This window comes from Rousettus aegyptiacus, unplaced genomic scaffold (genome assembly GCF_014176215.1).
Source record: "Rousettus aegyptiacus isolate mRouAeg1 unplaced genomic scaffold, mRouAeg1.p scaffold_m13_p_9, whole genome shotgun sequence".
Classification (NCBI taxonomy): domain Eukaryota; kingdom Metazoa; phylum Chordata; class Mammalia; order Chiroptera; family Pteropodidae; genus Rousettus; species Rousettus aegyptiacus.
The window spans coordinates 71078265-71102837 of record NW_023416312.1 but is presented as its reverse complement, the minus strand read 5'-3'; the positions used below and the strand labels follow the sequence as shown (position 1 = coordinate 71102837).

The 24573-nt window shown below is 33.9% G+C and overlaps 1 protein-coding gene and 1 pseudogene across 1 annotated transcript; both read left to right on the top strand.

The window, feature by feature from the left end:
• Window positions 1–21401: 21401 nt before the first annotated feature.
• On the top strand, window positions 21402–22859 carry CT83 (cancer/testis antigen 83). The gene is made up of 2 exons (XM_016158991.2): window positions 21402–21477; window positions 22551–22859. Exons 1-2 carry the CDS (start codon window positions 21403–21405, stop codon window positions 22857–22859), a joined length of 384 nt encoding a protein of 127 aa, XP_016014477.2. The 5' UTR covers window position 21402.
• On the top strand, window positions 21953–22071 carry LOC118608440 (annotated as a pseudogene).
• Window positions 22860–24573: the final 1714 nt, after the last annotated feature.

The window sequence follows — 24573 nt, the reverse complement described above, 5'->3', positions numbered from 1 at the left end:
ATCTTACGACCTATATCATCACACACTCATAACTTCAGCATGCGTTTCTAACACTATGAACTTTTAAAAAGAAAGCCATAATGTAATTCTCATAGCTTTCAAAACTAATAATAATTCCCTGATATCTCTTCTATTTCTTTATTTCTGTGTGTGGTAGTCAGCCTCCAAGATGACCCCACATGATCTCCTCCTTCTGGTGTTCAAACTCTTGCATAATACCCTCCAACATTGTACCAAAGATAGTCTGTGTTACCAATAGCATGCAGAACTTACAATATGTCAATTCTGAGATTAGGTTTAAAAATTATTGTGGCTTCCATCTTGTGTACTTTCTCCCTCTTAAGTCACTCACTCTGGGGAAAACAAACTGCCATGCAGTGAGTTGGCCTATGGAGAGGCATACATAATGAGGAACTAAAATCTCTGGCTAACAGCCAGAAAGGAGCAGGGACCTGCCAACAGTCATATGAGTGAGTATGGAAGCATATGTTCCAACTCCAGCCAAGCTCTAAAATGACTATAGCCCTGGCCAACAGCTTGACTCCAACATCATGAGAGACCTTGAGTCAGAAATACTCAGCTAAGCTGCTCCAAGACTCCTCCCTCTCAGAAACTGTCTAATATAATATTTACTGTTTTAAGCTGCTAAAATTTAGGGTAATTTTTAAATAGCAGTAGAAAAACAATGCACTGTGTAACATTATCCCAAAACCTAAAACGAGAAGGCTTTATTTATTAGTTTTGACTGTGGAATACCTAAGATGTTCTGGTGATCTTGTTTAAACTCAATAATGTAGATACATTCAGCTGACAAGTTGTCAGGGAACTTTATTCATTTGAAATATCTGGGATGGCTGAATCTTGCCCTTCACATAGACTTTAATTCTGGTCTTTTTCAACAGCATATCAATTTCAGGGCAGCATATGTAAGTGATTGAAGACAGAATTCCCAAGGCCTTCTCTTTAGGCTCAGGCTCTGGAATATACACATCATTTTATTATATTTTATTCATCAAAATAACTCACAAAGAAAGATCAAGTTCAAACAGTGAGGGAAAATATGCCACCTCGTGATAGCATGAACTGTAATGTATTGTGGACATGTTTTTCAATCTATCCAAGTTCTCTTCTAGGCAGAATCATTTGCATTTCTCCCTTAAAATAGTTTATTCTTTCTCCAAAACTCAAATCCTATTATGACATTATGCTCAAAGTCTTAATTTTATTATCTAATCTAGGCGTAGATTAGACTCATGAGATATAGTTCACCTAGTACATCTCTGGAAGTGCAGATCCTCTTGATCCTGAGATCTGTCAAATAACATATATTATCTGCCTTCCTAACATATGCCTGAAGGTGAAAGAGGATCAGATAACTATAATAGATAACTTTCATTCTAAAAAGGAAGGCGAAAAGATAAATAAAATGGATAAATCTTTAGCTACTCTTACCAGTAAAAAAGAGAGAGGACTCAAATAATTAAAATTATAAGGAAAATAGGCAACATTATCACTGATACTACACCAAAGATCAAAAGAGACTACTATGAACCATTATACACCAAGATATTACACAACCTACAAAGACTAAACATGAAAAAATATAAAATTAGAACACACCAATTATTTGTAAAGAGATTAAATCAGTAATCGAAAATATCCCAACAAACAAAAGTACAGGACCAATTAGCTTCACTGACAAATTTTACCAAACGTTTAAAGAACTAATAGCAATCCTTCTCAAATTCTTCCAAAAAAATAGAGGAGGAGGGAACATTTTCGAACTCATTTTACAAGGCCAGAATTATGCTTATACCAAAGCCAAATAAAGACACTATAGAAAAGAAAATTATAGACCCATAATCCCTAAACACAGATGTTAAAACTCAAAAAATATTACCAAACCTAATTCGACAGTACATTAAAGAGATTATACACCATAATCAAGTGACATTTATTCCAGGGATGCAAGAAAAATTAAATATCTGCAAATCAATCAATATGATACACAACTTAAAATGAAAGATGAAAATTATCTGATCATTTCAATAGACACAGAAAACACATTTCACAAAATTCAGCATGCATTTGTGATAAAAAATCTCAATAAAGTGGGTATAAAGAGAATGTGACTCAATATAACAAAGACCATATATAACAAGCCCACAGCCAATTTCATACTCAATGGTGAAAAGCTGAAAACTTTTTCTCTAAGATCAAGAACAACACAAAAATTCTCACTCTTGTCACTTTTGTTCGACACAGTAATGGAAGTCATAACCAGAACAATTAGGCAAGAAAAAAAAGAGATATCCAAATTAGAAAGAAAGAAGTAAGATCATTTCTATTTGAGATGACATAATATTATACATAGAAAACCCTAAAGACTCTATCCCAAAACTGTTGGAACAATTCTATCAAATCATCTTTCATTTCCTGTACTTTGTCATACATGTCTAGGGGAAGCTAGCTGTCACATTTAACATTCTGCAGAGACCTGTCCTTAGTCAGAGTTATGAGTTTATTTATATATATTTCCTATTTTTCAAACTTACTTATGTGAAATGACCATATTACTTAAAACATTATACAGATTTAATGCAATCTCCATCAAAATCCCATCGGCATTTTTTAAAGAAATAGAACAAAAAATCATCAGATTTCTATAGAAGCAGAAAAGACCCCAAATTTCCAAAGCCATCCTGAGAAAAAGGAATGAGTCTGGAGGCATCACTCTGCCTGACTTTAAATTATACTACAAAGCAACAGTAATCAAAACATCATAGTATTGGCAGAAAAAAACAGACACGCAGACCAGTGGAACAGAATAAAGAGTCCAGAAGTAAACCCATATTTATATGGGCAAATAGTTTTCAACCAAAAAAAACAGAAACACACAGTTGAGAAAAGAAAGCCTCTTCAATAAATGGTGCTGGGAAAACTGGAAAGGACCTGCAAAAAAAATGAAACTCTTGTCTATCACCACACACCAAAATTAACTCAAAATGAATTAAGGACCTGAATATAAGATCTGAAACAATAAAATGCATAGAAGAAAACATAGAAACTAAACTCAAGAAGATTTTATGAATTTCACCACAAAAGGGAAGTTAAAGTCAATGTAAAGGAATGGGGCTACATCGAACATAAAAGCTTCTCCTCAGCAAGAGAAATTGCCAGCAAGGTAAAGAGACAACTTGCCGAATGGGAAAATATATTTGCAAACAACACCTCCGATAAGGGCCTAATATCCAAAATATACAAAAAACTCATACAACTCAATAACGACAGAAAAACAAATGATCCCATCAGAAAAAAAAAAAATGGGCAGAGGACCTGAACAGTAACTTCTCCCTAGTGGATATATAAATGACCAACAAATATTTGAAAAGATGCTCAACATTGCTAGCTATTAGGGAAATGCAAATCAAAACCACAATGAGATGCCATCTCACACCTGTTAGACTAGCTATAATCAACAGGACAAATAATAAATGGTGGAGAGGATACAGAGAAGATGGAACTCTCATACACTGTAGGTGGGACTGCATATTGGAACTGTCACTATGGAAAGCAGTATGGAGTTTCCTCAATAAACTAAGAATTGATCTACCATATGATCTAGCAATCCTTCTACCAGGTATTTACCTCAAAGACTTGAAAACCCATATCCAAAAAAAAATTCACACGCCAATGTTCATATCAGCATTATTCACAGTGGCCAAGACATGGAAGCAACTGAAGTGTCCTATGATAGATGATTGAATAAAGAAGCTGTGGTTCATATATTCAATGGAATATTACTCAGTCATAAGAAGAGATGAAATGCTGCCAATTGCAACAACATGGATGGACCTCGATATAATCATGCTAAGCGAAATAAGCCAGACAGAAAACTTTGAAAATCACATGATATCACTTATATGTGGAATATAAACCTAAAAGCAATAAATAAACAAGACAAACAAAGACTCATGAAAATGGACAATGGACTAGTTGTTACCAGAGGGGAGGGGTGAGGGGAGAGGTAGAAGGGGTAAAGGGAGTCAAATATATGTGATAGAATGAAATCTAATTATAAGAGGTGAATACACAGTGTAAATATATATGTATATGTATCTGTATATGTATATGTGTATATGTATATGTATATGATTGACTGTTAAATTGTACAGCTGAAACTTATTTTGTTAACCAATGTCACCATAAATAATAATAATAAAGAAAGAAAGGAAGAAAGAATGGTAATAACTACATTCCTAACAAGTACCCAAAGAGAATAGAATTAAGTACTCCAAACAAAAGATAGAGTGGCTGAATGCATAAGAAAACAAGACCTCTACATATACTGCCTACAAGAGACTCACTTCAGATTTAAAGACACAAACAGACTAAAAGGAAGGGGGCGGTAAAAGATATTGCCTTGATGAACCTTGAGAGTACTGCACTGAATGAAATGGGTTGGACAGAGAAAGACAAATATCTCATGATTTCAATTACATGTGGATCCTAAAAACAAAATCAACAACAACAACAACAACAAAAGTGAAAATAAACTCATAGATACAGAGAATATTTAGAGGGATACTAGATGGGCGGGGGTTTGGGAGGACAAAAAATGTCAAAGAGATTAAGAGGTATAGATGGATTGTTGCAGAATAGACATAGAGATGTAGAGTGTAGCATGGGGAAGATAGCTAATAATGTTGTAATAAATGTGTAAGGAGGAAGAGGGGTACTAGATTTTGCGGAGTAATCACTTTACGAGTTATTTGGATCTCTAATCACTATGCTATACAACTGAAACTGGTATATTATTATATGCCTACTATAATTGAAGGAAAATCTCATTGAATTATAAAATAAAGATGTCTATTTCAATAACAATGGGAAAAAAGAAAGGGATACATATTCAAGGAGAAACAGTCCCACAAAAACATAACACATATACTGTTCATGTTCTAAATCTGCTTCTCTCTAGACTCATTTTTTTTATCATCTGCCCTCCGTAATGTCAATTTTTTGCTCAGTAATTAGAATATAGTTGCCTTCTTTCCCTAAATGTCTTCTTTCTTTCCCAGAAAGTTGCTTTTCTCTTAGACTCATGGCAACCTTCTCCACAGTCTCTCCCCATCTTTCTCTAGCTTTCTCTGAATAATGGAAGCTCTTTCATTCCATCCAGCGCACTAGTTCTCACTTGACTCTTCACCCACTAATCAATCACTCATTGCACAAGAATTTTCAGTAAACTCTTGCTCCTCATCCTCCCCTGCCAGAACATCTTTTCAGTTTTCGTCAAAGGCACATGATTACATAGCCAACCTAGATAAGAATAATAAAACAAAAGAGGGATTTTAAAAAGATTATTTCATTACAGATAACACCATAATCTATTGGGCAAATATTAGTCACTGTATCTACCCAGCATAAGATAAAAAATTTATGTATTTTACCCAGGGATTAGTTGAAACTAATTGACTCATAAGGAATTCCCTGCTCAAGCTCTGGCTAGAGAAAAATTTTTTTTAGTAGTCTCAGCCTTTATGTTTAACTGCACATATCACCTTGCTAGTGAGACCATGTCACCTTTAATCTTCCATTTCATCAGCTGTTGGTTTTGTTTTTTAGTTTTATTTTTCTGACAATGAATCTTTTTCTTGTTACTTGGATACCAAACTAAATACAAATGAAACTTGTATTCTAGAGTGAAGTAACTTTCTGTTCAAAAATGTTTTAGCATATGCCATATCATCTTTTTAGAAGTGATATTTTATTACATTATTCCATTTTTTTAAAAAAAGGATAGTTTAGGTAATATTTAATACCAGGTGGCAAAGCTCAATAAAAAGAAATAATAACAACAACAACAAAAACTTAAAAACTCATATCCGAAAAGATAATTGCACACCAATGTTCAAAGCAGCATTATTCACAGTGGGCAGGACATGGAAGCAACTGAAGCGTCTTACAATAGATGATTGGATAAAGAAGTGGTGGTACATACATACAATGTAATATTATTCAGCCTTAAGAAGAGATGAAATACATTTGCGACAACATGGATGCACCTTGAGATAATAATGCTAAACTAAATAAGCCAGACAGAAAATGTTGAAAAACACATGATATCACTTATATGTGGGATATAAACCTAAAAGCAACAAACGAGCTGGGCAGAGACTCATCGACATGGACAATAGACTACTGGTTACCAGAGGGTGAGAGGAGGGGGTAGAGGGAAGTAGATGTGGTAAAAGGGATCAAATATGTGGTGAGAAGAAGAAATTTAACATTGGACGGGAGAGACACACAATGCAATATATATATGCCTTACTGTTAAATTGTATACCTGAAACATACTGGATTCCATTAACCAATGTCACTGAGTGAATGGATGAATGAATGAATGAATGAATGAATGAATGAATAAAATAAAATAAAACTTCCAGATGAATGTTAAAATCATTTTCTCAAGTTTCAAAAATCCTCTTAGGATTTTGATCTGAATTACAGTAAACTTATATCCGAATTTTAGAAAACTTAGCATGTTTATATTCTGTAGTCTTCCTATCCAGGAATGTATTCTTCTACATTTATGTAAATCTTGTGTCTCTTAAGTAAAGGTAGTTTTTTATTTTTTTACCATTGTAAGTGATCTTGTTTTCTACTGTATTTTCCAACTAGCTATTATCAGCATATGTATAGGAAAGCCCCTTAGCCTGTCCATTTACTATATATCTAGGCACTTCACTAAATTTTTCATTCATTCTAAGATTTTTTTATGTGTAATCTTTTAGATTTCATATACAAATACTTCTTATTGCATTCACTGGAGTTTCTGTACCATTATTAAATATTGTAATAATGGAGTATGCCTAGCTCGTTCTTGATTATGATTGTAATGTCTCAGTGTGTCACTATTACAGATGATGTTGGTTATTTTCCTCTGAATATAAAAATATTAAAGACATATTTTTCATGTTTAGGTTTTTAAATTTTTAGTGCTTCATTTTGTTAATCTAGAAATGGATATTTAAATTTAGCAAATGCCTCTTTGGACTATGTAAGACTATTGAGGTAGTCTTATAACTTAGTTTTCTTCTGATCTATGGATATGATATATTAAGAGATTTCCTAATGTTGTCATCCTGACATTCTGGAATAAATTACATATAGTGATATTCTCCTTTTAAGTGAATCAATCTTTAAATTCTCTGTGTTATATTTCGCAAGTTATATTGGGATTATGTTAGCTTTTAAAAGTTCATTAGATTCCTCCCTCTTTTACCATGATCTGATTTTTTAAATTAATGGCTAATTACCTGTTCCATGAAAATCTGAAAAAAAAAAACATAATCAATATGGGAATTTGAATATAGCTTTCCAATAGAATATAAGCTTCAAGGAATATTTTCATCTGTTTTGTCCTCTGGTAGATTCCTACTGTCTAGAACAGTGCCTGACACACAGTAGGTATTCAGTAAAAATTTGTCGAATAAATGTAAAATAATGAATAGTCTCCTTAGATCTTTTGAAGAGTTTTTGAAGAGTTGTTTGGAAGGTTTTTTTCTGGTTTATCTCATGTTTTGTAGGTTATCTCTCTCTCTCTCTCTCTCTCTCTCACACACACACACACACACACACACACACACACACACACACCCTTCTAAAGAAATTGGTTTATTTTAAACAACTCAAGTATAGTTGTTACTAGAAAAACTATGTATTGTACTTAAGTCTCCTAACAATATTAAGAACAATTATCAAAATTTCCCAATGCTTCCTCTTATTACAAGTTATGAAAAGGCTACAAATTATATTTTAAGAAAATTTTCAAGTTAATATTTCAAAGTGTCAGTAATAGACATAATGAATTGTTAAAGTCTCAATTTGAAATGGACATGTAGCTCATTCTCTCAGCAAAGAAAGCTAAAATTTCTTTTCCAAGTCCCTTAAGACATTCTAGAACATATTATAAATCTAAAGGTTACCTAAAATAAACTCTAAATGTCAATTAAAGTAAAACTATGTCATTGAAAATAAAATACCAAATTTAAGCATCAACACTCAGATTATATAATCCTTTTATTTTGTCTATATTGCTACATCAGGGGTGATGTGGAGGTAGAGGAGCAAAAAAGGTCTCAGGTTAGAGTTGATTATACCCTACATAGTCTTTATCTTTTTTTCTTTTAAAACAAAAGACATATGGTCTAATAATTTTAAGTCAAATATGATTAATTTCAAAGAGTATTTTTTAAATACTATGGTAATTTATATGTAAAGACTTCTGGATTATGGTGGTATAGACTAACAATCTGTGATATATTTCACAAATACAATATACCATTTATTTATTTGACCTTGGGTAAGATGGTATAATTCCAAATGAAAAGAAACTGTAAATGAAAAATACAGCAAACCGAAAAATGAAATAAACTTGCAATACCCTCTGTTCATGAAATGTGGACTAGGGAATGCATAATCAGAAAGAAAAAATTAAACATATTTTTAATTCATTTTTATTTCAATTTAGTTTCTATAAAATACGTCCTAATTTAATTTTATAGAATTAACATTTTATGTTCTGTTTTTATAGCAGTCAACAAAATTATTTTAATAAGAAAAATATCAAAATATAAATGATTAATGAAGTAGCTCCAGTTGAATGGCCCTAAATAGTTATGATCTAGTCTGGCTTCATTCTGGGAGTACAATAGAAAGAACAGAATCATTTTTAGACAATTTTAATTAAGACAAGATGAAAGAGGTAGATGGGTGCTATTCTGAATAAGGCAGATCACTGCCCCCCTTCCCATAATTTTCCCTAATCTTCAAATATCATTCAAGTCCTTACAAATAATGGAGTTCATTTGTGGCTTTGGGGCACAAGGATTGGTTGGTATCCTGAGACAGAATCTAAATCCCTTCTTTAGAAGGTGTTACACAGATTGATGAAGATCCTTTGATAACTCTTTCTTCTTTCCTTCTTAGTAGCATAACCATAAATTTTGTTTGGGCATATTGATACCCACAATAAATACCACATTTCTTAGCCTCCCTTGAAGGTAGATTTAGCTATGTATCTACATTATGATAAGTAAAATAAAAGTGGTACTATCATATATAACTTTTGAGATATGTGCTTAAAGGAAAGGATACACATACTTCTTCACCTTTTCCTCCAGTCTGTTAAGTGAAAGCAGTTCAGCAAGCTTCTTTGACCATGAAGTGGAATATATATGTTGAAGATAACAAAGCAACGGAAGGTAAAAACACTTGGGTTCCCAATATATTTATGAATCTCCTCTACCCATACTAGATGGTTTCCTTGTCAACATTTTTGTTTGTTTGTTTAAATAATTATTATTTTAGATCTCGGCTACAGTTTAATCTAAACCTAGTTGAAACAGAAGGAATATTAGGGTAAAAATTTCAGAGACTATGACTCAGGGGTGCTCTCAAACAGCATATGAGTAGCAAGTAAAATAATCAACCATGCTTCCTATCTGTTACATAAATCTTTAAAGCTGAAAAGTAAAATAAAAGATAATAATCAAGCATTATAATGTTATACATTACTTTATGCCAACTATTTGCAACTTTTACATCATTATTTAAATATATCTTCAATGAATTTTTTTACTGAATGTATTAAACATATTTTGTATAAACATTAGGATGAATTTTATTATTATAAAAAGAAAAATATGACTTATATGATCAAATGGGAAACTTTGCCTATTGTAATACCAATTACCAATTAACTTAATTTTGTGGTTATGTTGACGTGTTTATTAAGACGTTTTCTTGATGATTCAGCTAGAAGATAGGGTGTCCTTTTAGGTACAATGAGGACACTAAGGTTTTCACTCTGTGCTCATATTTTTTTTTCCTTCAAAAGCAAATGGAAATGGGTCCACAGTTTTCAGATACCAGGAGCTACTACATTTTGAGATTAAGGTGTATGACATTGTCATAGATGTATCTAAATATGATAGCATAACCAAGAGAAATTCCTGAGCAATTGCATAATCTCCATAGTGCAACTAAAAAGAGGTAAACACTTAAACCACATAAACAATATCTTAATATTTTTGATAGTCCCTCTGACAGTTTCACAACTTAAGAAATTATGAGTTATCTGTTTATGTTCTTGATGGTGAACACATCGAAAGATTTAATGTATATGTAAAATGCTGCCAAGATATCTCCATTTATTTGCCTTTTCAACACAGGAACAGAAAATTAATACCATAGAATATCTAACTTGTGATTCTTCTCTATTAGAGGATAAACATATGGAGGTAGTATGATGAGAAGATCCAGAATCAAGAGACCAGGTTTCTACTTAACTAATTCTGAGATCTTAAGCAAAGCAATTATCTTACACTGGCTTCCAGCTCTATAAAATGGGAATTACTCCTGCTCCACCTACTACACAGTATTGTTGGGAAGATTAAATAAAATAATGTAAATAAATATGTTTTGAAAAGAATAGTAACAATAAACAAATAAAGCATTAACTTGCTATTCAAATTAGTAGATAGCAAACTGTTTTCATAAGTAAATCGACTACATAACAAAATACATTTATCTAACTCCCATCACCATAAAAATCACTCCGAATGATACAACTATAATGTAAAAATTGCATATATTCAAACATTCACCAAGTTGTCCGCAAATATTTCATAATGTTAAGCCAAATGACTAAGGAATGAAATATTTCAAAATTTAATATTCTATGATGTATATATCAAGTGTTGGGAAAAATTCAGGAGTAGTGATAAATTTATATATGTCCTCAGAATTCTTTTTTTTCTTTACTCTGTCCTACTCTCTACTCTCACACACTCCATTAAACCTGTTTTCTCTTTTTACCCCTTCTACCAGCAAAAATCTCACCAGATAACTAATTTAATCAAGGTAGGTTTTTTTTTTTAAGTATTAGAAAAATTGAGATCATGTACACTGTAGTATAAATTAAAGTCTCAAGAGAGATGTAGTTTAAGTTTTATGTCTAAAGTGTTGAGTAAACAAAAGTTTTTGCAACTTTATCCCCTAAGAATTTCAGTTTTGTGGTAGGAGAGTTAATCTTTTCCTGTGTAAGAATGAAGTGGCAAGAGATACACCTAAGGGCTTCAAAATTACCTTCTGTAAGCACGTGAGATAAGCTTTATTCTGATGAGAAATTAAGATGAAAACATTCTTTACCCATCATTCTCCAACAATAAAAGTCTTCTATAATTTCTGTCTGTACAGTGTAGCTTTACGAAATAAAAAGAGCCTATAAGACTGCACAGTCCAGCTTACAAATGGCAATTCAACAAGAAACAATGATTGCTGCTTTTTGCCATATTTTTTTCCTTCTAGACAATTTTCTCTCCACCAATGTAGTCACCAGCCAGTCCAATAGATCAGCCCAAAGTTCAATCCCTCCCATTGATGTGCAAACAGAAACCAAGGCTCAACTAAAACAGAAGGGCACAGACTCACATACAAGAGACATACCTGGAGAATCTGGCTAAAGTGACAAGTGAGATGATGCCACTGGATCCCACAGGACACCTAAAATATAAGGTCACTATACAAAAATTGGAAAACATAGAGCTATATCTAATACATAAAACCAAACACAGGGAAGCAACCAAAATGGGAAGACTGAGAAACATGTCCCAAATTAATGAAAAGAACAAAGACCAAGAAAAAGAACTAAACTAAATGGAGACAAGCAATCTACCAGATGCAGAGTTCAAAATCCTGCTTATAAGGATGCTCAATGAATCTAGAAAAAGAGTAGATGAACTCAGTGAGAATTTTAACAGAGAGACAGAAAACATAAAAATGGAGATAGAAAACATAAAAAATAACCACTCAAAAATAAGCAATACAATAACTGAAATGAAAAATAGGAAAAAAAATCAACAGTAGACTAGATGACGCAAAAGATAAAGTCAGTGGTTTAGAAGATAAGGTAGCAGAAAACACCCAATCAGAACAGCAACAGGAAAAAAGAATCTTAAAAAACGGGAATAGTTTAAGAGGTTTTGGGAATAACATCAAGCATACCTACATTCACAACATAGGGTTACTAGAAGGAGAAGAGAGAGCAAGAAATTAAAAAACTATTTGAATATATAATGACAGAAAATTTCCCTAACCTGGCGAAAGAAGGATACATACAAGCCCAGAAGCTCAGAGTGTCCCAAACAAGATGAACTCAAACAAGCCCACATCAAGACACATTATCATGAAAATGCCAAAAGTCAAGACAAAGAGAGAATCTTAAAAGCAGCAAAGGAGCTCCCGTAAGACTGTCAGTCGATTTCTCAACAGAAACTTTTCAGGCCAAAAAGGATTGACACAAAACATTTAAAGTAAGGAAAAGCAGGGATCTACAACTAAGATTATTCTATCCAGTATAGCTATCATTTGAAGTATCCAAGGACAGATAAAAAGCTTCCCAGACAAGAAAAAGCTAAAGGAGTTTATCACCACCAAGACAATATTACAGGAAATGTTAGATGAACTATTTAAAGAAAAAGAAAAGAGAAAAAGATCAAAATATGAACAATAAAATGGCAATAACTACATTTGTATCAACAATGACTTTAAATGTAAATGGGTTAAATGCTGCAATCAAAAGACATAGGATGGCTGAACGGGTGAAAAACAAGACTCGTACACATGCTGCTGATCAGAGACTCACTTCAGATTGAAAGACACACACAGACTTAAAGTAAAGGGATGGATAAAGATGTTTGATAAAAATAGAAACAAACAAAAACCTGGAGCAGTAAAATTTATATGAGACAAAACACACATTAAAACAAAGGCTATAACAAGAGATAAAGAAGAGCCCAGTAAACCAACTTCTGAGCATCTATCCGAAGAAACCCAAAATGCTACTTTGCAAGTACATGTAAATTCATATGTTCATTGTGGCATTACTTACAATAGTAAAATACGGAGGCAATTGCTGTGTCTGATCAGAGGACGAATGGATAAAAAAAGAGGTGGTGCATGTATTCAATGGAATATTAGTCAGTCGTAAAAGAGAATGAAATCTTGTCATCTGAAATAACATGGATGGACCTAGAGGGCATTGTGCTGAGTGGAGTAAGTCAGAGAAAGACAAATGTCATATGTTTTCACTTACATGTGGAATCTAAAGAACAAAATAAATTAAGAAACAAAGCAAAAAAAATCATAGATACAAAGAACATTTAGAAGGTTGCCAGATAAGACAATGGTGAAGTGGGGGAGGACAGGGCGTGAAAAGGAGGAAGGGAAAAAGAAGTACAAATTGGTAGTTGCAAAACAGTTATAGGAATATAGTCATATAGCATAAGGAATATAGTCAATGATATTGTAATAACTCTACATGGTGTCAAATAGGTAGTATATTTATCAGGGTGATCAGTTTGTAAATTGTGTAAATTTTTAATCACTGTGTTGTACACCCAAAACTAATATTGTATGCCAACTATAATTGAAAAATAAATTTAAAAATTTTAGACTATAATAGAAATCTAATAAAAATATCTGCCACATTGTAAAAAAAGAATTTAAAGTAACAACAAATACATAAAGTAATACTATCCAAAGGCTTTTTCATCTTGTTAAATTGTAGCTGTTATATAAATAAAGAACAAGGGTAAATAAAAACTGTGTGCAATGACCAATGCTTTGTGCACCTTTCTTGATTAGAAATTTCTGGATAGCCAAAGAATGTTTACCAAGTCAATTTATCATAAATTTAAGGACATAAAGTTAACCTATAATTTAAGCCAATGCAATTATTCTGTATGATTTGTAGCATTAAAAAAAATCACAAGACTGAATGTCAGAAGTGTGGTGGTGTGAGCGATGTCCCCAGAACTCTTCTCTTGAAATAACAATATCTACAACTCCACAAATAACACCCAACCTGCACACAAGCATGTCTGAGAGATTCGAGCATCGGAGCATCCAAAGGTGGGCAAATCTATATGAGACTGGAAGACAAATTAGGAGTGTGAAACAAAGGATCTGCCTTAGGCAGCCTGAGTTCCCTGCAGGAAGAGGTGTGGGGGAAATTTGCAGTTGGGTCTTGGCCCTAGGAAACCCGGAGTAGTGCTGCCTGAGTGATCAGCATATTCCTCTCAGTGGACTCCAGCGATCAGGACAGAGGGCAGGGAAGAGACTCCGTGAAAGAGAGGTGACAGCTGTGGTTCAGCAACTGCCGTTGTCAAGCGGAATGCCAAAACAAGGGAACTTGGTCCTGCTCCGCCCCCACCAGCCCAGAGCACTGTCTTCCCCTGCCCACATATCCTCTCAGAGCTAACAACACTGAGCCCCAAGGGAATTTGCGCAGTCAATACTGAAACATACATTACAGCTGTTAACTGGGACAGGCGCAGGTGATATGGATACAAGACTACTGAAAACTGGGGGACTGCACTAAGGGAAGTGAAATAGCCACACACATAGCAGACTGTCCCCAAAACCCCACCCCCACCCAGTCAGGCTGAGTCAGAAGGAAGCAGCAGAACATTGTCTCTCACTGTTGGGGCAGTAACAGAACCTCCGAGCCTTTTCAGAGACTCAGAGCCCCATTGCACATCACACCTTTTCACAGGGGTGGAGTGTTGGGGCTGAGGGACCTGATTGCAGAGAAAGCACACAGCCCACCAGAGAGGGGTGGAACAATTTTAGCCTCAAAGCAGAGATCCAAGAGCCTGGGACGCCACCTACTGGAAATCAAAAGAAAAACCCTTCTTATCATCCTAAACAGAGATCACTAAATAATAGATTTTCTTAAAAAAAATTTAAAAAGCAGAGTACTCTCATTAATGCCCAGGTGAAGAAACAGTCCATCAAACACCATAAACAACCAAGGTGACAAGGCAACTCAGAAAGAAAGTGAAAAATCTCCAGAAAATAAGCTCAAAGACATAGAAATATGCGATTTAAATGACAGAGAATTCAGGATTGCACTACTGAGAAGACTTAACAAGATGCAGGAAAATTCTGACTGTCAATTTCAAGAAATTAGAAATAAAATAAATGAACAAAGTGAATACTGTACCACAGAGATTGGTAAAAAAAAAAAAGTAGAACTTCTGAAGATGAAGAACATATTAAAAGAGATGAATAATGAAATAGTAAACATAGAAAATAAAGCTGACCAGATGGAGGACAGAATTAGTGATATCGAAGACAGAAATCTAGAAAAAAATGCAGAAGGAGGAAGAGAGAGACTTGTGACACCATTGGTAAAAGCAACATAAGAATAATAGGCACACCAGAAGGAGAAAAGAGGGGGAAGGGAACAGAGAGCCTATTCAAACAAATAGTTGACAAAAATGTCCCAATCTATGGAAAGAACTGGATCTTTGAATCCAAGAAGCAAACAGAGAACCCAATTATCTCAACACAAAAAGACCTTCTCCAAGACACATTATATTAAAATTGTCAAAAATTAATGACAAAGAAAGAATTCTCAAGATAGCTACGGGAAGGAAGACAGTAACCTGTAAAGGAAAATTAGATTATCATCGGACTTCTCAACACAAATCTAACAAGCAAAGAAGGAGTGGAACCAATGTTCAAACTACTGAAGGAAAGAAATTACCAGCCAAGAATAATATATCCAGCAAAGATCTCCTTTAGATATGAAGGAGAAATGAAGACCTTCATAGACATACAAAAGCTGAGGGAATTTTCCACCACAAGGCCTGAATTGTGGGAAATCTTGAAGAGGGTCATTCTACCTGAAACAAAAGTACAAAAAAATACATAACTATGTATAAAATGACCAACAGGCAGACAGAAGCAGAAAAGTGCAACCCTTATTAAGAACAGGGTATTATAAGTTACATATTTTATAATGGTTAAAAGTAAGAAAAAAACACTTTAAAAAGAGAAGGAAACAGTAAAAAGTACAGAGAATTACAGATCAGTAGATGCCTGGAGGCAAAGGATTTAGGTGGAGGAATATAATAGAACTTCTATGGCCCCAGGAAGAAACTATGGTGAGACATTTTGGGAAATTAAGACATTTAAAAGCAGCTGGTGAGTTGAAATTTTAAAATAATAATAATAATAAAATAGCATAGCCACAGACTGAGAGAAAAGACCTGAGAAGACCTCAAGCTGTCACCCTGGGCTGATCCCAAGGCTAATGAGGCCTCTAATTCATGAACGTCTTCCATGTCAGTCTGCAATGACTGGAAGAGGTAGCTACTTTTTCAAATCAACAATTTTTAGCTAAGTATTAAAAGACATATGAAGAAAGAATAATTCGTGGTCCATTCAAAGCAAAAAATAGATCTTCACTAATCATTCTTGAAGGAACTCATCCATTGGATTTATTAGAGAAAAAAAAATTTTAAGTGTCTTAAATATGCTCAAAGAACTTAAAGGATACATGGATGAAAATACTAAAGGAATTTGGAGAAATGATATATGAACAAAATGAGAATATCAACAGAAATAGAAATAATAAAGAATCAAAGATATTCTGAAGCTTAAAAATGTAATAACTAAATTGAAAGTTTTACTAAAGGAGTTCAAAAGAAGACTGGAACAGGAAGAAAAAAATCAGTAAGTTGAAGACATTGAAAATTATAGAGTCTGAGGAGTAAAACGAAAAAAGACTGAAGAGAAGTAAACAAAGCCTAAAGTATTTGTGAGACACCAGCAAGTGGACCAACATATGCATTATGGAAGTCCCAGAAGAAGAAAGGTTATTTGAAGAGAACTTCTCAAACATAGGTAATATGTAAATATATAAATTTAAGAAGCTCTAAATAATAAACTCCAAGAGACCTACATCAAGACATTATAATCGCACTGTTGAAAGCCAAAAACAAAGAGGAAATAATGAAAACAGCAAAAAAGTGACTTATCATTTACAAAGATTCCCCAATAAAATTGGGGTTGGATTTCCCAGCAAAATCCTTGCATGATAGAAGGCAGTGGGATGATATATTTAATGGGCTGAAAAAAATAAACTATCAACTTAAACTCTACCTCCAGCAAATATGTAAGTCAAGAATAAGAGAGAAATTAAGACATCTCCAGGCAAAAATATCTGAAGGAGTTTAACACCAATAGACCTATACAAAAGCAAATGCTAAAAAAAAAATCCTTAAGTCGAAATGAAAGGACACTAAGCAGTAACTCAAAGATCTCTGGTAAAAGACAATGCATAGGCAAATATAAAAACAAAAGTAGCATAGTAATTTTTGTTTGTAGCCCCACTTGCTATTTTCTACAGTATTTAAGAGACAAAACCCAAAAATTAATTATAAATATACGTAATTGGGTACACAATATGTACTAATGCAATTTGTGAAATTAATAACATAAAATGGTGAGAAGGGAGCAGAGTTGTAAAGAAGGAGCATTTATGCATGCATTTGAAGTAATTTGGTGTTAATTTAGTAAGGTAGATAGTCATAATGATAAGATGTATTCGTAATCCTCATAGTAACCACAAATAAAATATCTAGAATATAAACAATAGGAAATAAGAGAACAGTCAAAATCTTCACTATAAAAACAAAGTAGACTAAAAACAAATGAAGGCAGTAATCCAGAAAATGTGGGACAAAAAAATTGTAAGAGGTACAGAAAACAAAAAATAAAATGCTAAAATCCTATCCTACAAGCAATTCTTCAAACGTAAATAAGTAAAACACCCCACTCAAAAGATGTAGATTGGCAAATGGATTTAAAAAAACAGGACCCAAGTATATGTTGTCTAAAAAATATAAGAACATGCAGAAATTGATAGTAAATTGATGTAAAAAAAACCATTCTACACAAATAGCAATAAAAAAAGAGCAATGTTAGCTATACTAATATCAAACAAAAAAGATCTTAAGTCAGGAGCTGTTAAGAGAGGCAAAGAAGAACATTATATACTGATAAAAGGTCAATACAGGAAGCAGATATCACAAGTATATCACAAGTACATATGCACCAACCACCAGAGTTACTAAATATATGAAATAATCATTAACAGAATTGAAGGCAGAAATAGAGAACTCTGCGACAATAGTAGGAGACTTCAAAACCTCTTTTTTAAAAATAGAACAACCTGACAGAAAATTAATAAGGAAATACAAGACTTGAACAACACTATAGACTAATTAAATCTAACGGACATGTACTCAACGATCGTTGAATGTATATTTTCCTCAAATATACACAAAAAGCTCTCCATGATAGACCATATGTTAGGCTATAAAACAAGCCTTAATAAATATTAAAAGATTTAATCATACAAAGTATCTTTTTTTATTACAATGGATGAAACTAGAAAACCAGGAAATTAAATTGGCTATTAAACAACACATTCTTAAACAACCAATGGGTCAAAGATTCACAAATCTTTGGATTTTTCACAAAATAAATAAGATACTATCTTGAGGCAAATAAAAATAAAAATACAACATGCCCAAAGTTATGAGAGGCATCAAAATTAGTGATGAGCAGGAAATTCATAGTTTCAAATGCTTTCATAAAAAAGAAGGAGAAGAAGAAGGGCCTCAAATCAACAACCAAGCTTCAGACCCTAAGGACATAGGAAAAGAAGAACAAACGAAACCCAATGTTAGCAGAAAGATGAAAATAATAAATATTAGAGCAGAAATAAAGGAAATAAAGAATATCAAAACAATATGAAAAACAAGAGCTAACAATTTGAAGAGATCAACAAAATTGACAAACGTTTAGTTAGATTGACTAAGAAAAAGTTAAGATACAAATAACAAAAATCAGAAAGGAAATAGTGGGCATTACTGCTGATTCTACAGAAATAAAATGAGTTATAAGAGAGTACTATGAACATCTGTACCCCCGACAATTGGATAATGTAGATGAAATGGAAAAATTTCTGGAAACGCACAATCTACAAAGACTGAATCATGAAGAAATAGAAAACATAAATATACCTAAAACTGAAAGGAGATTGAATTAGTAATCAAAAACTTTCCAACAAAGAAAAGTCCAGGACCAGATAACTATACTGTTGAATTTTACCAAATATTTAAAGAATGGTTAGCATCAGTGCTCAAACTCTTCCAAAAATTTGAAGAGGATGGACAACTTCCTAATGCCTTCTATGAAGCCAACATTACCCTGATACCAAAGCCAGGTAAAGGCACTACTAAAAAGAAAAAAAATTACAGAAAAACATCCTTTATGAATATTAATGCAAAAAATATTTGACAAAATGCTAGCAAACTAACACTATTTGAGATTTCTAGTTTCCAGTCCACCATGTAAGAGACTTAGAAGTTGACACTCCATTCTTACCGTAAGTAAAAACTGAACAAATTTAAAAATCAACTCATCTTCTTATAATCATAAGAAAAGTGAGGTCACTAGGTAAATGTCCCCTAAATTAGACAAAAATGAGAATACAAAGAATTGCCACTTACCAGAGCAGAAACTAATAAATAGCAACATTTGAGAAAGTGTTAGGGTAGGAAACAATGAATTGTAACTGACAGACTGCTGGAGGCTCAGTGTGTACAAGTCTGAAAGATAAGAACCTCAGAGGCTGCCAGGCATCAGCAGCCCCCAACTTTTGAGAGTTTTACTACACAGAGTTCTATTAGGTTATCACAGTGCATATTGGAGAAAAATCCTTTTATGCTTCTGGCAAGGGAATGAAAAAGGAACCATCATGAAATATGTTAGAGAATTCTATTATTCTTGTAACATGTGCTCATAGTAGAAACTATTTAGCCAGAGACTAACATTCTTGGGTTTTATCAGAGGCTAAATAACATGGGGGAGTAGAAATAACCAATTCCAGCCGCTCTAGACTTCCATGGAAGAAAGGAAATGCTCAGCTTCAGCCCCAGTTTCCCTTCCACATGAGAGAAGGGAAATACTAAACTTCAGCCCACTCTAGCCATTCTATCCTTCCTAAAGTAGGGTAAGGGGACTAAGATGAATGTGTCAAGTTCACAATCTAAGGTACAGGCTCACTAAAACACTAAGACCTAAACATATGCCTGTAGATATTTCATTTCCCCCCACATACACCTTATTACCACATTATGAAACTTGGTGGACAGACTAAAAGGAGAAAACACAGTTTGAAGAAACAAAGCAGCATCAAAAGCAGACTCAGATATAATAAGGATGTTGAGATAATCAGACTGGGAATTAAAAATAATTATAATTAATGTGCTAACGGCTCTAATGTAAAAAGTAGACAATATGCAAAAACAGATGGGTAATATAAGCAGAGAGATGGAAAGTCTAAACAAAGAAAAACTAGAGATCAAAAACACTATAAAAGAAATGGAGAACGTCTTTGATAGGTTTATAAGTAGACTGTACACAGCTGAGGAAAGAATCTCTGAGCCTGAGGATGTTTCAGTAGAAATCTCCAAACCTAAAATACAAAGAAAATAAAAGACTGAAAAAAAAATCTGGAATGGAGTACCAATGACTGTGGGATAACTACCAAAGGGGTAACATATGTCTGATAGGAATACCAGAAGAAAGAGAGGTGGAAGAGAAGGGGGAGGAGAGGAAACATTTGAAGCAATAAGGGCTAAGAATTTCCCCTGAATTAATGTCGGACATGAAACCACAGATCCAGGATGCCCTGAGAACAACAATCTGCTTTTGCTACTAGTTTCAGATAATGTAACTTGACACCTGAATCTGTTTCTGCATTTCCCAAACTAGATACAGTATTAAAAGTAAGTATAGCACAAAATTGTTGTAAAATTGTATGTGAAAATGTCCCTAGAATTACTTTTTAAACTGCGCAGCCATACGAATGTACACAATTATCTCAGCGAGAACAGGGTTGCAGTGAATTTTAAAATAGGAATGGGAGCGTGGAGGTTTCTGGCAAAGTCTTACAATTTGCAGATAACTACTTTTTTATGGTGTATTTGTCTTGTTTTTGAACTTGTTTTTGAAATAAATAATGGAGCGGTTGCCCCAAAGACAAAGATATCTTTTTTAAAAAAAATTAAAAAGGAGGCAGGAATACTTTTGAATTTTTGCGTTTAACCAGACAATTTGGAGCCTGTACTTCTACCATGTTTCAGCTTCTTGGACTCCCCTAACTCCCCCACTGTCTCCGACTCTCGCAGCTAACCACCTGATATGGTTAACCAAGTGCTGCCTGATTTCCTGCCGGCAGGATTTTACGTCCTGGGATTGTGGCGTAGCCCTTCTCCCCCGCCCCCTCCCCATGCGCATGCTCAATTGTGAGGTCACATGCCCTCCAGCATATAAAGCTGGACGCTGAAGCTGAAGCGTATCCCAGTTGCACCAGGTAGTGCCAGACGCTAGGCGCTCTGGCCGCGGGCTTCTTGAGTCCGGGTGGCTAGTGGCCCCCTGCCAGCCGAGTGCCTCAGTGGCTGAAGAGGAGCTATGAGTATCTTGTTGCTCCTGGTGGGTGGCGTTCTGTTTGCCTGTATTGTCGTCTACTGGAAAAATCAGTTTCAGGTAAAGTTGTAAAAGAGATTGGAAAGGGATAAAGTTAAATGAATACATGGATGGGGGGGTTGTCTAAGAGAGTAGAAAGATAGTAAAGTGGTAAGATAAGGGTGAGGGGAGGTCCCTTAATTCCTCTTTTTCTCTCAAAAGAGCTCCAGATGTTTATTCTTTACCCCCACACATCTTTCATCTTGACCAGTGAATTGACAACTGTGGTCTGTTGTAAAAAGCTCCAAATCTCTAAGTAACATGGTCAGCTTTTCAGCCACTTAAAAACTACAAAGGGCAGTGCCTACCCCACACAACCACCTCTCATCTTTATCTATACCTTCTCTCTTCTTTTCTGGCTTCTACTACTCTCATCTTTCTGTTTGACTTTTCCTCCCCTGTATTTTCATTTTCAGCCATCTTCATGAGACCTTATGGGACATTCACAAAGAATTCAGGTCAAAATATGATATTCCTGGTGATATTTAAAGTTGCAGTCTATGGCCTTACTACCCTGAACAAGCCCAATCCCATCTGATCTCAGAAGCTAAGCAGGGTCAGGCCTGGTTAGTACTTGGATGGAAGATCACCTAGAAAGACCAGGTGTTGTAGGCATAAAAAATAAAATAAAATAATTAAGGGATTGTAAATTGACAAGGTCCTTGCAATCTGTGAGTCAACCAAGGATTGCCTCGCTGATAGATAGATAGATAGATAGATAGATAGATAGATAGATAGATAGATAGACAGACAGACAGATAGATGATAGATAGATAGATAAGAAAGTTGCAAGTGATTTTATGTAAGGGTCAGACAGGGTCCAAATATAGACCTACTGGACCGTTCAAGAAATGTAAGGCGAGGATATGGCATTTTAGCCTTAAAAGACCACTTTTATATTTTTTCCCAGTCTGCATTTGGGAAGACCATATTTCCAAATCGATGTAATCATTTAACAGATTTTAAATCTCTAATTCTTAGGAGAGAACAGTCAGTTCCTTTTGGTAACCAAGATTAAGCATGGTGTTATTTGGTAGGATTTTTAAATTGCCGAACTCAATAAACTACATAGGTATAATTTCCTTCCCTTACAGAGAAACAGTGATGAAATATCATCAAATTCGACTTCTCTTGCACTAGTAAGACCATCCTCTTCTACGGGGTCAAGTAAGAGCAATACTGATAAGGATCTTACAGCCAACAGCACCTCTCAGGATATCTTAATTAACTTCCCACACTCAATAGCCATGCAAAAACGAATATGGGCAAACCTCGGAATGGTGGAATACAAGCTGGCTGAATTGGAACATCTCCTAGTTACCAAGAATTTAAATGGTGCATTAGTTAACCGGAAATCCACTGGCATGTTTACCAAACGTATTAACAATGAAAGCAATCAATAAAGACACTTCGAGTGGATTCATTTGGTTGTATGTGTTTATATTAAATGAATTATTGTTTAAAAGGGGAGAGGATACCAAGTCAGATACAAAGTCCAGACGTTTATCAATTTGCTAGCTCGCATTTATAAAATTGATTAGATGTTAATATATTTTTTACCAGGGAAAAATGAAAGCACAATAAAAGTTCAAAAAAAAATTTAATAAGCTATAGTAAAAATAATATAGTTGAGATATAGAGATTTTAACTTCACTGGAGTGAGAAAACATTTTTCTCTAATGGTTTACTATGCTGCACATCTCCAAGTTTGCATTCAAATAAACATGATTTGATGAGACACTTTCCATTATGCAGAATTCACTTTCTTACCATTGTGGAATCTCTGTAATGAGCTATCATTGAGCACTCTAAAATATGCCACACACTCAGTTAAGATCTGTACTTTACACACTAGTGAAAATAGTCAACGCATGCTCTTAGCCTCTCATCATAGTCTGCACTTGAAGGGGATTTCTTCCCCATCACCTCCTCCCATTCACACACTGTCATTTAGATATTATTTCATTAAAAATGTACCCAAATCTTCCTTATATTGCAAGAGTCACTTACAGAAAATGTCATGCATTTTTCTACATGGTGAAAAATCCGTGCCTCAAATAACACCAACATATAATGGTTGAATGCATGTAATGTGATATGGATTAAAATTAAAAGAAAAATGTCTAGCTAAAGCACTGTATACCTCAAACTAACTTTTAAAATTAAGATAAAAGTATTTCTAAGCTCTAGTTACCCATCTATTTTGTATATTCTTTTAGAAACCCCATAGAACTGAAGAGTTAATCTTTTGACATTTACTAACAGCATTTGAACTACCTTCAAAGAAAAACTTCAAAATATCTGAGTTCATCTTGTATATATGTATATAACTCACAAATTGTTCAATTGCAGGTCTACCAATTTATCTAACTTCCTCCCCCCTCTCACCAAAACAAATTAGCAGTATACATTAAAGAAATACCTTAATCCCTTACTCCTTTTATCTTCAATCAAAAGGAAGAAGAAAAAGAATTTAAAATATATAAGAAATGAAGGTATAAAATTATTCCTTTATTCCTTATATGCCAAGAACAAAAGCCAACAGTGTTGCATGTGGTTCGTAAACTTCTTTGCATCATGGACCCTTTTGATGGTCTGATGAAAATTATGGACTCTCTCTAAAAAAAGCATGCACATACACACATAGAAAAATTTGTATGTAATTTCAATTCCATATGTCCTCTGAAGCCCAGGTTAAAAACCTTAAGAATAGTGGAAAGGTTTTTTATATAGTTAGGAAATATTCATTATCCTAGTCTGTGATGTTCAAACCAATAATTAATTATATATAATCAGTGTACAAAACTATTAGTGATATATGTTTTCATTGTCTTTTGTAAGAAAACTGGGACATAGGACTCTCTAATTTGGCTCCTCTCATCCTTGACAAGTTTAAGAAGTTTATCTCCTATAAGTATGTAAATAAGTTATCACCCATAAGTAGTAACTTATTCAATAAGACAAAATCATTCTACTTAATCTATTAACTATATATTACAACGTAAGATCTTAAGTTTGATTGAAGCCATTTCCTCATTGGTATTTTGTTCCTTGTTCTAGTTTAAATTAAACCTATATTTCAGAGAGTATAATAAAATACTCTTAATTTTATGAAAC